We start from the raw sequence: 18,421 nt of genomic DNA, 5'->3' as shown, positions 1-18,421 counted from the left end.
CTCTGCCTGCTTACCTGCATGCTTACTTTCAGTGACTGATGTCCAAGCATACCCAGGTCTCGTTGCATCTCCCCTTTTCTTAATCTGGCACATTCAGATAATAATCTGCCTTCCTGTTCTTGCCTCCAAAGTAGATAACCTCACATTTATACTGCATCAGCCATGCTTCTGCCCACTCATCCAACTTATCCAAGTCACCCTGCAGCATCATAGCATCCTTATGGTCTGTTATAATGAGGGTTTACTGCACAATTACTTTGTACATTCCAATGAGTTTAGAAGAAATGTTTTAACCAGGAAAGTGGTTGGAATATGGAACATTCTACTGTATAGAATAGTCTCAGCAAATGTCATGGGTTCTTTCAAGGAGGAGAAAAGTTGGCATACAAGATGAAAAGCCATAAAGGGATATACTGGTGGGGTTAGATGAAGAGAATTGGAAAGGTGCTTCTCTGACATGTAACCGGTTGGGCCAGACAGACTGCTTTTGACCTGTGCATTCAGTGCAATCTCACATAAGAGATAGAAGGTCACAACAAAGAACATGCGGGAGTGATGTGTGTCATGCAGGTGAGGCCCCAGCAAGAATCATCTGCCGTCTGTACCACAGTCAAAACAGCCAGCCAGAGACCACATCCAAAACCCCAATGAGCAGGCCACGTTCATAACAAGAGGAAGTGTAAACATACGTGGCAAAGTTAAATCTCGAGGCAAAATAACAGATCAGTTGTTGATCATTCTTTGCAAAAGATCACAGGTGTTCCATGAAATATAACCAAAGGACATGAGTAAACAATATCCTTCCGAGACATTACAATAATAGATTGGCATGCTGAGATTGAATAGGGAACAGTAAGTTGGTGGCTTGCCACAGTTATGGAAACTGTATTATACATGGAAATTATAGATCTACCTAAACAGCTATTTATATTGTATATTTGGGAACAGGTTGAAACTCTCCAGTCTGGCACCGTTGGGACTTGACTGGTTGCAGGCCACAGAAAATTTTCCCGATTGCCTTCCTCTCGGCAGGGAACTGCGCGTTTTAATGCTGTTTTTTTGCGCACGCCCTGGGTTATTTGAGGGTTCAGAGAACTATCCGTAATCCAAGGTCTGTATGTTGGAAATGTTGTTCACTGAGATTGTAAAAGTTGCACTAGTAGGTTAATTAGCTACAAACTAGTTAGATCTTAGTTGGAATTAATTAATTAGTACAGAATTAATTAGAAAAGCTCAGTAAAGCTTTTCACAACCGCGGCACGCGTGATGCAAACAATGCCCTTTATTTGCAGAAAAAATGGTGCAGGTATGCATTTTAACAAACACTAGACCAAGTGGGACCCATTGTGCCCTGTTTCCCCCAACACAAAATTCCACCACTCACCCATAGCCCCCAACTGCGCAGGTACGGCTGACTGGTTCCCGTTGTGATGCCAGAGATCCACGTTGTGACGCTTGATCCCCCAAGTGGGCCTCGCCATCCCTCTTCCTACCCCTTTCTTCCTCCAGTCCCCCTCATCCCCAGCACTTACTCCCCCTCCTCTTTACCCACCCTCTTCTTTCCCCTCTCCTCCTCTCCCTCCCTCACCTTTCCCCTACCCTCAGTATTACATTTTTTTTAATGTAAAAGAGATCCCATTGTGATGTATTTGTGGGGTGGAACATTGCTGGCGGGCAATTTATGTAAATGAGATCCCATTGTGATGTCATTGTGCAGTGGAACACTGCTGACAGGCAGGACAAATGTTTAAAGTTTTTGTAATATTTAAAACGTCTATAACTTGTAAAATATGGCATCAATCTGAACAAAACTTGTTTTTCGCACATCACAGGCCAATGGTGAATAAGGGGGTGCAAAAATTGTAGAGGTATGGTGTGCTGTTTTTGCGCAAATATAGGAACAGACTGGCATAGAAACAAACAAACAAATATACAAACAAACAAGATGAGCGTTTTAGAGATAGATAAATAGATAGATAGATGCCATGTGGCGGAAAACAAAATAATGACATTTAACATTTTAGAGGCGCCGTACTGTCCCCCCCCCCAAAAAACAGGATACCCAGAGCAGAAACAAAGAACTACACATACTGGTTTACAAAAGGAGACACAAAGTCATAACTAGCCATCCCTGTTTTTTTAATGCAATTAATTATGGCCTCTATTATTGCAGCAACAGCGGCACACGTTCATAAGCTCTATGATGCCCTGGTGTGTTGAAGATATTTTGACATGAATATAGATCTTTATCATGCATGCCTTGTGCACTTGCATGATTGTCACACTTCAATTAACATCCCCTGTCACATTATGCTATAAAATACTGCATTATCAATCCACTGAGAAGTAGTGGCAGGGACATCTTGTTCTATTTAATCGCCATTTGAAGTAATGTGATGTAATGCCTCACTTCCCCATCATCTACCTACATGGTCAGCTTCAGAAAGCACACTCACTCAAGACATGCATTCATTATTCTGCCTCTGAACTGTGCTCAGAAAGCACAGGAATTCCTACATTGGCCCTATTCTTTCTGGAAGTGTCTAACAATTTTCAGGCAGTAGTTTTCCACCATTTAACCAGAAGAAAGATTGAATTAGAGAGATACACAGGTCATTTCAACATTTCTACAACTTGGAAATGTTTAAATGTATTTTTCCATTAATCAATCTTTCAATCAGCGAGTTTCAAAAATTGTTCAGGGTGAGAACTGTTTCCCTTAAATCTCCCATAATTAATCACCTTGTTATTGATGTTTTTATTTACCCTATCTTTGAAATGGACCTCAATTGTTTCCCTAGGTCAGTTCTGCTTTCGAGAAAATAACTCCAGCCTTGATAAAATTTCCTCATAACTAAAATTCTTCATCATTGGTTAACATCATTGGTTAACATCCTTGATGTCCACTGAGCTCCCCTTGACATGGCCTGGCTGTAATATTCTTGTGAAACAAATCCCACACAACCCTGGAGAATCCTCTTTGGGTTTTTAGGATCTGCCCAAAAATGAACTGTTTACAATAACTTGTGGGCTCTATTTTAAATGTATAGGAAGGGACTGCAGATAGACACGAATAGGTGGAGTAACTCAGCAGGACAGACAGCAACTCTGGAGAGGAGGAATGGGTGGTGTTTTGGGTCAAGACCCTCAGACTAGGGATAAGGGAAACGAGAGATATAGACAATGATGTAATGAGATAAAGAACAATGAATGAAAGATATACAAATAAGCAACGATGATAAGTGAAACAGGCTATTGTTAGCTGTTTGTTTGGAGTAAACGAGAAGCTGGCGTGACTTATATGGGGGAGGGATAGAGAGAGAGAGAGGGAATGCCAGGGTTACTTGAAGTTAGATAAATCAATATTCATGCCACTGGGCTGTGAGCTGCCCAAGCTCAATATGAGATGCTGTTCTTCCAATTTGCGTTTAGCCTCACTCTGACAATGGAGGACTGTCCTAGGTCTCCTCCATTCAGTTCCTCAATCAACCATGAGATCTTTAGGGAGGGGCATATTTATAGTGGTGGTGGTGGAAAGGAGCCAAAGAGAGTCAAGAGTGTTTAATTGTCATATGTACTGAAACGGAACAATGCAGCAGCATAAACAGGTCTGTAAATACAGTACCCAATCGATAACATAATAAAAACAATCAAATGTTCAATCTTTTTTAAAACAACAAAGTAAATAATGTGATGGACAATTCTTTTCTCACAACCCTCCTCCTGCACACAACCTTCCCCACTGCCTCCACCTCAACCCTCATTTATAGTTTTATTCCAAATGCCAACAAGCTATGGTATACCTGAAGTGTGGACCGGGGAATGTTCTGTGGTGATATTTATTTTGCTAGTGTGTTTAACAAGGTTTCTGTGCAGCCTGCAATCCAGTGAAAAGTAAATCTGCCTATCTATTATAACCAGGCAAGGCCAATATTGATAATTGAAAAACAACTGCAGGTGCTGGAAATCTGAAATAAAATCAAAAAATGCTGCATACAAATAGCAGGTCAGACAGTATATGTGGAAAGAAAAACAGTCAGCCTCTCAATTTGAAGACTCCTCAGAATTTGGAAATGGATAAACAAGGTAGATTTAGATTGCGGAAGGTGGGGGAGGAATGAGTAGCACAAAGGGTTAACACTGAAGATGAAGATGGGAAGAGGAAACAGAAAATGGTGGAAAAACTCAGCAGTATCTTCGGAATGGTTACCATTTCAGGTCAGGGACACTTCATCGGAACAGTGTGGGGTCTACTCTGGGATATCTGTAAAGGTTCATTAGTTCTAGGAGCAAAATTAGGCCATTTGGCCCATCAAGTCTACTCCACCATTCAATCATGGCTGATCTATCTTTCCCTTTCAACCCCATTTTCTTGCCTTCTCCCCATAACCCCAGACACCCTTACTAATCAAAGTGTTTTTTAAGACCAGCAAATGGTCTTTTTTTAATTTATTCTAGAGCTTTGGTCTTTGCAGGCTGAGCAGGCATTTAATTGCCCATCTATAATTGCCCTTGAGAAGGTGCTGATGAGCTGCCTTATTGATCCGCTGCAGTCCTTCAGGTGTGGGCATACACACAATGCTGTTATCGAGGAAGTTGTATGGTGAGGCAACGGTGATATATTTCCCAATGAGGATGGCATGTAGCTTTGGAGGCAACGTCCAGGTGGTGGCATCTGCTTTTGCTGTCCTTATCCTTCTAGCTGGTAGAGGTCATGAGTTGGAAGATGTTGCATGAGGACTAGCTTCTGGAGTGTTGTTGAAGTTGCATTCATCCATGTACCTGGAGAGTATTTCATCTCGGGGCTCAGTCGTGATGCATGGTTTTGACCCAAAACCTCGACAATCCCTTTCCCCTCCTCCAGATGCTGCTCAACTCCTGCAGATTACTTCTGGTTCCACATTCTAACATCTTCATCCTGTTGTGTGCCAAAAACAGACACATGTCAGGAGACAAAAAAGCTAAAGAGATTTGGAAAGAAAATTCCAGACCCAGGAGACGTTGCATAAAAGAGAGGACCACAAGTGACACAGCAGTTAAAATCTGAGGTTGCAAGTGGTTGGGTTTGTAGCCTTCTCAAATGTTCTGAGGCTAGAGAACGTGACAGAGATTAGGAGGGTTTATCGCTGTGAAGGGACTTATGCAAATGATCTATCATGGACCAACCACATTGACATGACAGCCAAGAAGATCTCTACTCCCTGAGGAGACAGAGGGCATTCTGCATGTTTCAGGTGACTCTGACAAACTTCTACAGATGCACCATAGAAGACATACTGTCTGGTTGCATCACACCTTGGTTTAGGATCAGCTCTGCCCAAGACCGCAAAAAACTGCAGAGTTGCAGATGTAGCCCAGTCCATCACTCAGACCAGACTTCCCATCATTTACTTCATCTACACTTCATGCTGCCTCGGAAAAGCAGCTACCATAATCAAATGCTTATCCAACCCTTCTTCTGCCTACTCCCACCGGGCAGAAGATACAGAATCTTGAAAGTGTGCACCATCAGAATCAGGAACAGATTCTTCTCCTCTGTTATCAAGCATCTGAATTATCTTTTCATAAATAAGTAAATTTATTGGCCAAGTATTCACATACAAGGAATTCGCCTTGGTGCTAGGTTCCTGTCTAATTCACCGCCATCCCATTGCAGACAATGGACTTTGTCTATGGAACTGGGCTACAATGCTGAATACTATATTCTGCACGTTGTATCTTCCCCTTTGTACTTGAGTTTGGTTTTTATGTATAGGATTATCTGATCTGTTTGAATAGCATGCAAAACAAAGTTTCTCACTGTAGCTCGGTATACGTGACAATAATAAACCTAAACATTGCTCCTTGATAAGAAATGTACATGTCGGAAGCAGGGCAGGTCAGCAAGCATGGGGGCGGTGAGTGACTAGTTGTTGTGCAGGTCGTAAGTAAAACCAACATTTTTGTTTTACTCTAGGCATGTTCCTGGAGACCCAGAGGAATATCAGCTCCGAGCTTCCTACGGTGACAGAGAACCTCCCAGGTACCTAAGCACCCAACACCACGCCGTTGGATACCCGCCTCAAGGGAACTATCCACGGCATGCTGCTGATGCTCGCCTGGATCCCAGGATGCCTGATTACGTGAGCAGTGCCAGACTACGGGAGGCAGTGTACAATCCGCCAGCGCACTACAAGGGACCCCATAGGCATGACGTGCCTCCGTCCCCAACACAGACTTTTAAGATGCCTCGCTACCACGACCAGGGCAAGGTGACGTACAGGGAGGGTAGCCCGGAGCGATACAGGTATCCCTACCAGGATGGCCGGCATCAAGACCCCAGGCAAAAGAATGGCATGACTGCGGCTGTCTAGCCTGGAGGTGATGCCAAGACGTTGCATTATTGCACAAGGGCGGCACGTCAACAGGCATGGTCCTCCACTGCTCCTGTCCCATCAGCCAGAGAAAGACCATTTTATCCCCCCCTTTTAAGAATAGGTTTATGTCCCCGAAACAAGAATGAAAATAAACCATGAAGCGCCATCCACCCTGACCGGGTTTTCGGACAATGCTACAGGAAGAAGCTGACTGAAATTAACCCTGAAGTGGGGGGATGCTCTTCCCATAGTAGGGACCTGATAATGCAATGGCCGATTCTTTCTCAGAATATCACCTCACAGCTATGTTGATTCGGCTGCAAGGTATTTGGGCCTCTGTATAACATTAAAAGTGGCATGCCTTATAAATGTATTAACGACATGTTACTGGGCTGGAAGGTGATCACATGCTTCAGATGAGCTTTTAAAGAGACTTTATATGAACTATTGAACCAAATGTAATCATTACCTCCTCTTCTAGGTATTCTCCCTGTATTCTTGTATTATACGTTGAGAAGATTTGCCATTCATAAATAGGCAGGTCTTCGACCATTCTGTGAAGGATTGTACATGATATTATTGGTATGAATGCCAAGCCGAGATTCCAATGACCTGCAAAGTTTCAGTGAAGAAGAACTTTGCCAAGCCATTGGGGTACAGACTTTAGAAGTGTGACACCAACTCTGCTTGTTTACTGCTACATTAAGGTATTAACCAAGAAGAAACATTATGAATGCCACAGTTTTTGACCAGTTTCCCATATATGGTAAATGGTGAATGTTTATTGTTAATCCACCCTCTATTATCTCTCAAGTAAGTAGTCTCCGTTATCAGCGGCACCCAAGAGTTGATAAGTCTTCCAACATCTCTTTTAGATGACGTCACTCCCAGCCTCATTCAGCCGCAGCTATTCAATTTATTATGTCTCCACAAACCAAGCAATAATATTCCTTTTAATATGTCAAATGCGCCTGTAATATCTGGTAGTTAGCAAGATATAATTTGTGATTTCAGAGTGACTGCTAGTTTCCAAGCCTGTTCTCCATCTGCTAAGAGATGCCGTTTAGTATGTTCCAGGGAATCATCAGCCCCCTGTCACCATGTAATGAAGTCATGCAGTTGGTTTAAAATATATAGGACAGCCATAAATGTCAGTTTAAGAGGGCTTTTGTAATTAACTTTAATTAAAACTGGCTTTTTTCACCTGTAATTAAATAGAAAATGTATTTCTGGGGCTTAAGGCGTATTTTGTGCAGGAGAAATATGTTGAGAGAAAGAATTAAACTCCTGGTCGCAATGCAACTTCAGTTAGTATCAAATATCTAGCATGATGCCAGATCTGATGACAAAAGGCCTCCAGTCATACTCTCTCTTCAGTGTGTCTGGCTCGTGAATTGTATGTATCGCAACTGAGCCAAACAAATGAGAAAGGTCTAATTGCTGATTTATGCTGAGCGAGATCATCTTCGCCAGATTGTCTGAATGTGGAAGGGGCAACCAGATCTGTCAACCTGCTATTGCTAAGTTACCCAGATATTTTTGCCTCTCACTCACTCACTCGTGCCCAGGGCCACGAGGAACAGATTTGTCTGCTAATCCCCTGAGATGCACCTGCTGTCACCTTCCTTGGTTCCATGTACCTCAGTCACTCGCTGCTTAGTTGTTGAGATAAGATCGTGGAAAGTTACCAAGATGAGGTAGCCAGCAAATGGACACAAAAGGAGATGGGAAGAAATGCTACCTCACCAACTCTTTCCCCACTGCCCTCCCCTCATTATGCAATCAATTATTATTATTATTATTGTTCAAAGAATGAAAAAAACATCCGCTTGATAAATCGATTCCCTCGGGGATATTGTGCAGGTTTTCATGACAATTTGATTGGCCTCTGAATGATGCAGCAATGGAACAATTTACATTTGCTTGAAGCTTTCAGTGTGTGATTAGTTATCATTTTATGATGACCCATTGGGTCCTGATTAACTAATCCATTACATGTGGTTTCAGTATGCCAGAATTTCATTAATGTGGTTTTCCACCACAGAATCATTACCTAAGAGAGAGCAATAGAGAGAAAGGGATGGCTGTAATTGAATTGTGGTCACCTTGAGTGGATCTTGCAATAACACTAAAGCCTGTGACATCATGGGAACGGGAGAAGACCTTTTATTCCACAAGTTAATTCCACCATATCTTTATTTTTGATGACCATATACTTCACCTAATCTGTGAGTAGAATCAAGGAGGCTCCTTAAACAGGTGATTCTTGGTTCATGGGAACATATGGCATAGAAATGCCCTTTGGCCCACTATGTCTGCCCTGATCATTAAGCACCACTTATGCTAAAGCTACACTAATTCTATTTTATCCTCCCCAACATTCTCATCAACTCCCTTCAGATTCTACTACTCTCCCACTCAACCTGCACGTCTTTTTGAGATGCTTGGGGAGACCAGAGCACCCAGAGGAAACCCACGCAGTAACAGGGTAAACTCCACACAAACAGGACCCTCAGTGGGGAATGAACCTGTCACTGGAGCTGTGAAGCAAGAGCTCTATTCGCTGCACAATTGTGCAGCCCCAAAGATAAAGGAATAGCCATTCATTCCCTCAAACATGATCTGCTGTTTGGTTAGATTATGGCAAATTTGTACCGATTTCCATCTTAATCTCCTTGAATATCAAACTTCCTCAGCAAAAGAAAAATCACCTGAGTTAATAATTTCAGTCACCCCAAAGGCAGATTTCCAGATTTCTACTATTCTTTGTGCAATCCAAATGACTGCACTAATTTAGTTGTGTTCCTTTACCCTGAACTTACCTATTGAGGAAATATTTCCCACAGATCTCTTTTTGCCATCTACAAAATGTCCTCACCTCTTCTATTCTTAAGGGAAAGTCTCTCTTGTAGTGCCAGCCCCTACCCAATGCCTTGATAAATTTGCAACATTAAAATTACTGTTTCAACCCATTTTGGTGTTGTATCCTTCATATGAGGTGGTCTCTATGCTACAGTATCTGCAGTGACCTGCTACTTTCCTGTTTCTATTTGCATTTTTTTTTTTAAAGTCTGGAGCTTTGGCAAATTTAGCTGTAGCTCAGTAAATCTCTCTCCTTGCTCATGTGATGACACTGTGATGGATGCCCAGTTGCGGCACTTTGTTAAACTCTGCCTGTTCAGAATATCCTCAGGTGAACGTTTGAAAGCTCGGTTCTCAAGAGAGATGAAATGCTGTAGCAGAAGTAGAGAATAATGGAGATTCAGGAGCAAAGAACAGGCTGCAATCATTGTTATTAAGAGTTGAAATATCTCCTGTATAGAAGAATTGACTAGGCGCGTGTGATTGCTTTTTTCTAATCTAATGAAAATGTAAAGAAGTTTTTGACAAAGTGTTCTACCCAGAACTTCAGCTTGACTTTCCTAATTGCATCTGATGACTAGTTTTCTGTTCATCATGCCTGGAATCTAACTTAAATGTTGATATTTTAAAGATAAGGAATAATGGATAATCCAGGGTGATTACAAATATATTCATAATTGATGACTAAAATGTAGAATCTGGGCTGCCATTCAGAACGACTGCTGTTGATCACTTGTAAATGACTTCTGGATATTCATTCCAATTATGGGTTGGAATGAGATAATAAAGACTCTCCGGATACTGAAATTATGTATGAGTCCTTGTAGGGAACAATTACAACAACATTGATAGTCACTGAAGTAATTCAACATGTAAATTCAAGAAGCCAAAAATGTAATGGGATTATGGATTGATTTGGAGAACTTTTCTCCCACCTCTTGTGCTTTTGTTTTCTCTTTTTTATAAACATTTATTATTAATTAACAGTCAATGAATTGTTTTGCCCAACCATACACACACTTTCTATAAAACAGATTATTTACCTGAGCATTGCTTTATTCTGCTTTAGGCAAGGGCTAGTTAATTTCAGCAAGCCTGATTAAAAGCCAATAGATAGACACAAAATGCTGGAGTAACTCGGCGAAACAGGCAGCATCTCAGGACAGAAGGAATGAAGTTTGACCCCTCTTAATACTGAGGGAGGGTCTGAGGTGGGAGACCTCAGTCTGAACAAGGGTCTCTACCCGAAACATCACCAATTCCTTCTATCCAGAGATGCTGCCTGCTCAACTGAGTTACTCCAGCATTTTGTGTCTATCTTTGATGTAAACCAGCATCTGCAGTTCCTTCCTACATGCTGTGCCATTGCTTACTTAGAGTTTCAGGGAAACAGATCATCTACATTCCATGTTTTTCACAAATAGTTTGCCAATTTAAAAGCATCAGTTCTTTCTTAAAACTTTCTTCCATCAATGTTGAGCAGCTTCACTCATGCCATTTCACTTCAGGCATCTGAGCAAATTACACCCCATCACACCCCTGGAGGTCTGACCCAGGAGCAGTACATCCACTGTGACACACAGGACTGAATCACTTCAATGCATTGAATTGCTCTGCATGGTTTATGGAGCAAGGGACAAGTAAGGAGGCATAATATTTTCTTAAATCTCTCCAGGCTAACTGAAGACCATTTATTTTACAGCGTCAACTGTCTGGTCTCATCTTATGGGAGGGAAAACTGAATGGTTACATCTGACTGCTGGTGAGAGAATATCTTAGATGAATCCAAAGTCTGTCAGCTTTCAACCTTGCATTCAACATAATCCACAGCCTCACCCTGCTTAGGAATCAAGAGTGGCATAAAAGGTTGGAGTAAATCAGTGGATCAGGCAGCATCTCTGGAGAAAAGGAATAGGTGATGTTTCGGGTCGAGACCCAACGTCACTTATTCCTTTTCTCTGCAGTTCCTCCCTGCACATTAAGAATCAAGAGTGTTTAATTGTCATGTGCACAAGGACTTGAGCAATGAATTGCTTACTATTTTCAACCTTACAGGGACTTTAATCATGCAACAAATAAATATACAATAAACAATACTGCAATAAATTATCCATTGTACTAGGTAATCAGGTCTTCTTCTTCTTATTGGGTCCACACACAAGATTAGAAGTTGGTCAGCCAGAGCTGAACACGCTTCTTTGCATCTGCATACAATAGTGTCTGTCTTGTCGCTTCTTGTGCGTGGTGGTGGAAATATTGGTGGAAACAGGGCCGCGATGTGAACGCTCTTTCCTTGACCCCGGTAACCAGGTCATAATGATACAAACCCGAAGTACATAGTGCAACATTATACAAAGTCCATCGTACTTCGGTGTTGAGGTAAGGTTGTTGTGGGGTTGTGCAAGGTGGTTCAAGAGCCTGATGTTTGATGGAAGAAAGTTGTTCTTGAACCTCATGGTAAGGGTTCTCAGGCTCCTGTGCCTTCTTCCTGATGGTAGCAGCAAGATGAGAGCATGGCCAGGATGCTATGAGTCTTTGATGATATTAGCTACCTCCACGAGGGAAAGTCCACCACGTTCTGCAACCTCCTTCATTCTTGGCTGTTCGCACTATTGAACCAAGCCATGATGTAACTGCTCACAATGCTCTTCACCGAATACCTGTAGAAGTTCAATGGAGTGTTCAGCAACAAAGGATACAAGGATACAAAGGACATTTATTATTAAATACACCAATTGGTGTAGTGAAATTTGACTTGCCATGCAGCACACAAATAAAGATAAGACTCAACATTAAAGAATTTAACAATAAACATAAAAACATCCCCCCACAATGGTTCCCACTGTGAGGGAAGGCACAAAGTCCAGCCCCCATCCCCTTGTCCACCCATAGTCGGGCCTATTGAAGCCTCTGCAGTCGGCGCTACGGCGGCCCGATGTCCAAGGCCGTTCTTGCCGGGTGATGGTGCTCCGGCGTCGGGAGAACCCTCACCGTGGCTTAGGACACCTGGGACAGCCGCTTCCTTACTGGAGACCGCGGCTTCCGAAGCCAACAGGACGCGCTGGACGGAGCTCCACCACTGATGATCTCGGCGAATCTCTGCTGAATCTCCTCAAAACTCTGAGGAACTAGAGACATTGGTGAGTTTTCGTTGTAATGACATCCATGGGCTGGGTTCAGAACAGATCAACAGAGATGTGGACACTTGGAAACTTTAAGCTATTCACTCTCAATGCCGCATGGTCCTTCAGTTTTTTCTTCCCGAAGTTAACAATTAGGTTGTGGAGAAGGTGAAAAAAGAGGGGAGCTAATTGAATGAAATAGAACATTTTTAAATCTTCCCAATATACCAGTGCTGTGCATTCTACATTTTTTTTTAGAGGTACAGCATGGAAACAGGCCCTTTGGCCCACCAAGTACGTGCCGACCAGCGGTCCCCGTACACTTTCACTATCCTACACACTAGGGACAATTTACAATTTTTTACCAAAGCCAATTAACCTACAAACCTGCACGTCTTTGGAAACCAGAGCATCCGGTGAAAACTCACACCTTCACAGGGAGAACATACAAACTCCATCCAAACATTCTGTACAGTACAAATTATTGTTTGTGCACCAGGTATACATTCAGTGAAGGTACACAAAATTGCTGGGGAAACTCAGCGGGTGCAACAGCATCTATGGAGCGAAGGAAATAGGCGACGTTTCGGGCCGAAACCCTTCTTCAGACATTCAGTGATACTTGTTCAAAAGGGAACTGCAGATGCTGGAATATCGAAGGTACACAAAATTGCTGGAGCACATAATCCTCCACCATTTCCGCCACCTCCAACGTGACCCCACCACTCGCCACATCTTCCCATCTCCCCCCATGTCTGCCTTCCGCAAAGACCGATCCCTCCGCAACTCCCTCGTCAATTCTTCCCTTCCCTCCCGCACCACCCCCTCCCCGGGCACTTTCCGTTGCAACCGCAAGAAATGCAACACCTGTCCCTTCACCTCCCCCCTCGACTCCATTCAAGGTCCCAAGCAGTCGTTCCAGGTGCGACAAAGGTTCACCTGTATCTCCTCCAACCTCATCTACTGCATCCGCTGCTCTAGATGTCAGCTAATTTACATCGGTGAGACCAAGCGTAGGTTGGGCGACCGTTTCGCCGAACACCTCCGCTCAGTCCGCCTTAACCTACATGACCTCCCGGTGGCTCAGCACTTCAACTCCCCCTCCCATTCCCAATCCGACCTCTCTGTCCTGGGTCTCCTCCATTGCCAGAGTGAGCAACAGTGGAAATTGGAGGAACAGCACCTCATATTCCGTCTGGGGTCCTTGCGCCCTTATGGCATCAACATTGAATTCCCCCAATTTGGCTAGCCTGTGCTGTCCCCTCCCCTTCCTTCACCCTCTAGCTGTCTCCTCCCACCCTCCCATCCGCCCGCCCTCGGGCTCCTCCTCCTCCCTTTTTCCTTCTTTCTTTCCCCACCCCCCATCAGTCTGAAGAAGGGTTTCGGCCCGAAACGTCGCCTATTTCCTTCGCTCCATAGATGCTGCTGCACCCGCTGAGTTCCTCCAGCAATTTTGTGTACATTCAGTGATACTTGTTTGGTTTCCAGCAAGAGAAAAGAACAATAGCATTCTCACAAGACAAACCAAGATAATGACTAAGTTACACTCACTCACAAAATATTCAGCACAAAGTATTCTGCTAATACATGATAGTGATGGAACCACAAACCAGATAGCAATGTAATGGATCGGTTAAAGTGGAAAGAAAGACGTATTTATATGGTACCCATCATAATTATAGGATATAGCAAAATTCTAATAAAATATTTCTGGAGTGTAGTTACTGTTTTAGGATAGGAAATGCGGAAATAATTTTGCACAAAACTCTCACAAACAGTTCTGGGATAGGAACCAGAAAACCTACATTTAGTTGAGAGAGAAGTATTAGGCAGGACTTCAGGGATAACCTCTTCAAAATAGTGTCATGGGATCTTTACATCTACCTGCAGTACAGATGGCTGCAAGATAAATTGCCTCATTCATAAGACAATACCACTAGCAGTGCAGTATTCCCTTGTTACTGGATTGAAATGCCAATCTTGAGGAAGATTGGAGTGCACAAATAATACCTAACAACTTGCATCTGATGTAACACCATTAATGCCTCTCCCAAGAAGATAAAGGTGGCATGATTGTCAGTGAAACATTTAAGGTTTCTAAGGACAGATGAGCACAAGCTTGATCAAAGGAGCAACATTATAAAGGTAAGAGAGATACATAGAGGCCAGTTATGGGGTTTAGGGATTATCTGGCAAATGCAAGAAAAAAGAATGGGCGACCTTTGATTTCAACAGCACCTTTCATGACTTCAGAGGATCCAAACCTGCAGCCAGTTACACGTTTTAAGTATTGGTGTTGGTTTATTGTTGATATGTGTACCTAGATACTATTAAACAATTGTATGCTGTTCAGGTAAATCATACCATACACAAGTACATCAGCAAAAGAAACATTAAACAAATGCAGAATTGCAGGGCAGCACACGGGCGTGGCAGCAGAGCTACTGCCTTACAGCGCCAGAGACCTGGGTTCGATCCTGACTTTGTGCTGTCAGTACGGAGTTTGTACGTTCTCCCCGTGAGCTGCATGGGTTTTCTCTGATAGATAATAGGTGCAGGAGTAGGCCATTCGGCTCTTCGAGCCAGCAGCACCATTCAATGTGATCATGGCTGATCATCCACAATCAGTACCCCGTTCCTGCCTTCTCCCTATATCACCTGACTCCACTATCTTGAAGAGCCCTATCTAGCTCTCTCTTGAAAGTATCCAGAGAATCGGCCTCCACTGCACCATTCTTTCAACATATGTCAGTCCCGCCATCCCAATGAACCTACGCTGCACTCCCTCAATAACAAGAATGTTCTTCCTCAAATTTGGAGATCAAAACTGCACACAATAGTCCAGGTGTGGGTCTCACCAGGCCCCTGTGCAATTGCTCTTTGCTCCTATACTGAACTCCTCTTGTTATGAAGGCCAACATGCCATTAGCTTTCTTCACTGCCTGCTGTATCTGCATGTTAATATTCAGTGACTGACAAGGAGAGCCAGATGTCATTGTACTTCCCCTTTTCCTAATTTAACACCATTCAGATAATAATCTGCCTTCCTGTTCCTCCTCACATTTATCCACATTAAACTGCATCTACCATGCATCTGCCCACTCACCCAACCTGTCCAAGTCACCCTGCATCCTCATAGCATCCTCCTCACAGTTCACACTGCCACCCAGCTTTGTGTCATCTGCAAATTTGCTAATGTTACTTTTAATCCCTTCACTATGTATATTGTAAATAGTTGCGGTCCCAGCACCGAGCCTTGTGATATCCCACTAGTCACTGCCTGCCATTCTGAAAGGGACCTGTTAATCCCTACTCTTTGTTTCCTATCTGCCAACCAATTTTCTATCCATGTCAGTACCCTACCCCAATACCACGTGCTCTAATTTTTCACACTAATCTCCTATGTGGGACCTTATCAAATGCTTTCTTAAAGTCCAGGTACACTACATCCACTGGCTCTCCCTTGTCCATTTTCTTAGTTACATCCTCAAAAAATTCCAGAAGATTAGGCAAGCATGATTTCCCCTTCGTAAATCCATGCTGACTCGGACCGATCCTGTTACTGCTATCCAAATGTGCCGCTATTTCATCTTTTATAATTGCCTCCACCGTCCAACTACAGCAACCTGCAGAAGGGTCCCAACCGAAAATGTTGCCTAATCATTCCCCCCACAGATACTACCTGACCTGCTGAGTTACTCCAGCACGTTGTGTTTTTCTAGAGGGAGTAGTTGAGATAGATAGAATAACAACATTTGAAAGACTTTGCTTTAGAATTAAGAGATACAGCGTGGAAACAGGCCCTATGACCCACCAAGTCCACACCGACCACGATCACCTTGTACAATAGTACTATCTTACACACTAGGGACATTTTACAATTTACAGAAGCCAATTATCCTACAAATCTGTACGTCTTTGGAGTGTGGGAGGAAACTGGAACACCTGGTGAAAACCCATGCAGCCACAGGGAGAAGATACAAAATCTGTACTGACAACAGCAATGGTCAGAATCGATCCTGGGTCCCTGGCATTGTAACACAGCAACTCTACCGCTGCGCCATTGTGTCACTTTTGTGGAAAAGACATTTGCAGAAGTACATGGATGGGAAAGGTTTACGAGCCAAAAGCAGGCAAATGGGATTAACATACATGGAGCATCTTGGTCAGCATAGAGGAGTTGGCCCAAAGGGTCTGTTTCTGTGGCAGGTATGGCTCTATAATGCTGTGACACTATATTCTGCACTCTGGTACTTTTTTCTATTCGCACTACCTGTTGCACTTGTGTACATGCTGGTTGTACTCCTAGATAGTAAGATTTGACTGGATAGAATGTAAACAAAGCTTTCCACTGTATTCTGGTACACCTGACAATAATAAACCAATCCCAATCCACTGAGAGGAGAGCAGGAGCGAGTAGCAGCAGCTCAGTTAAGAGTTAGTGCAGAACAGCTCTTCTCTGCAGTGCTTCAAACAAGGATGCAGATCCTCCGTGACAGTGTGATATTTTACACTTCAAATGAGCCAGGTTAATGAGACCGTCTCTTCAAATAAAGAACTACGTCATTGCACAGCTTGACATGAAAACTAAAGGGGGGGGGTGTAGGGGGGGGGGGGGGGGGTGTAGAGCTGGGGGGGGGGGGGGAACTAAAGCAGATTGAACTGCCCCCGTCAACAGCTTGTGACAGGTATGCACAGCATCCCCTGGTGGCTCAGCTGGCTGTAGCATAATTGTAAGACCATAAAGAACACACAGCGGTGCTTATACTCAGCCCTGGCGCAGTGCTGGACAATAATTGGGACTGACAGCTCTGCGCGCTGGACACCTCTTCAGATTCTATTTTATTCAGCTTTTTTTCACAGCCAGGAAACATTTGCACGTTTTAATGAAATGTAGCGAGCGCTGTCTCAATTCACCAAGCACAGCAATAAAGGAACCATCTCCTAGCACGCGTTAAAGCAAGTCCATCATCGATTCAATTTACAATACACTCCTTCAACAGCTGAATATTGATCTCCTGGTTTGAAGGAAAATTGGAGGTGTGCGAAGTTGGGAAGTGAACTGCCTGTTGATTATATTACGTGTGAACCTCAAGTGCTCATCAGTTGCTTTGGTGGTTTGTAACCAGATCTCTGCCTGGCACAAGCTTGAAATATGCAGAAGCTAATTACTTCATTGTGTCGTCTCCAGCGCTGCGTAGATACAATCTTTTCGGTTTTGTTGTTCAGTGAAGAAGCACAAAGAAAAGATTGAATCAATTATATATTAATAATGCTCAGTCTCTTTGTGGCCAGTCTCTGTGGTCTTAAAGCAACACCCAACCCACACTCAGCAACGTGTCCCCACCCATTTCTGCTTTCCGCTGAGACCACTTCTCCGCAATTACTTGGTTCATTCATCCCTTCCCACCCAGCCCGTTCCCTGCCCAGCTACATTACCCCTGCGACCACAGGAGATGTAACACCTGTCCCTACACCTCCTTCATTACTTCCAACCTGGGACTCGAGCAGGTGAGGCAGAGGGTGACACAGCAGTAGAGTTGCTGCCTTACAACGCCAGAGACCCCGAGTTCAATCCTGACTACAGGTGCTGAATGCACGGAGTTTGTACCTTCTTTCTGTGACCACATAGGTTTTATTCGGGTGCACCGGTTTCCTCCCACACTCCAAAGACCTACAGGTCTGCAGGTTAATTTGGCTTCTGTAATTGTAAATTGTTCCTTGTGTGTAGGATAGTGTTAGTGTATGGGGTGATCGCTGGTCCGCACGGACTTGGTGGACTGAAGGGCCTGTTTCTGCGCTGTATCACATTCAGCCAAGCATGCATTTGTCCATATACAGAGTAGCAACCTTCCATGCTCATTGTAAAATGACTTTAAGTTACCTTCACCAGGCTGGCCTAATTTTCCATCATTCTTTTCCATCATTCTCTTTGGTTAACCATATTACAAACATCCAATATTAGAACATTGAACATATAACAGCACAGCACAGGAACAAGCCGTTCTTCCCACAATACCCAAGACTAAATTTTATCTGCCTTCACATAATCCACATCCTTCCATTCCCTACATATCCACA

At 43.4% G+C, this 18,421-nt stretch overlaps 1 protein-coding gene across 2 annotated transcripts in view; it reads left to right on the top strand.

Annotated features, from left to right (window-relative positions):
- The window catches only part of pard3b (par-3 family cell polarity regulator beta), a 1,048,449-nt gene extending 1,038,245 nt beyond the window's left edge, over positions 1–10,204 (top strand). For both annotated transcript variants that reach the window (XM_033024356.1, XM_033024355.1), the window contains exon 23: positions 5,957–10,204. In XM_033024356.1, the coding sequence (XP_032880247.1) occupies positions 5,957–6,353 (397 nt within the window). In that variant the 3' untranslated portion in view covers positions 6,354–10,204. The remainder of the gene's footprint in view (positions 1–5,956) is intronic.
- The last annotated feature ends 8,217 nt before the right edge of the window (positions 10,205–18,421 follow it).

Source organism: Amblyraja radiata, chromosome 7, assembly GCF_010909765.2.
Source record: "Amblyraja radiata isolate CabotCenter1 chromosome 7, sAmbRad1.1.pri, whole genome shotgun sequence".
Taxonomy (NCBI): domain Eukaryota; kingdom Metazoa; phylum Chordata; class Chondrichthyes; order Rajiformes; family Rajidae; genus Amblyraja; species Amblyraja radiata.
The sequence above is the reverse complement of the archived record's forward strand: the minus strand, read 5'-3'. Positions and strand labels throughout refer to the sequence as shown.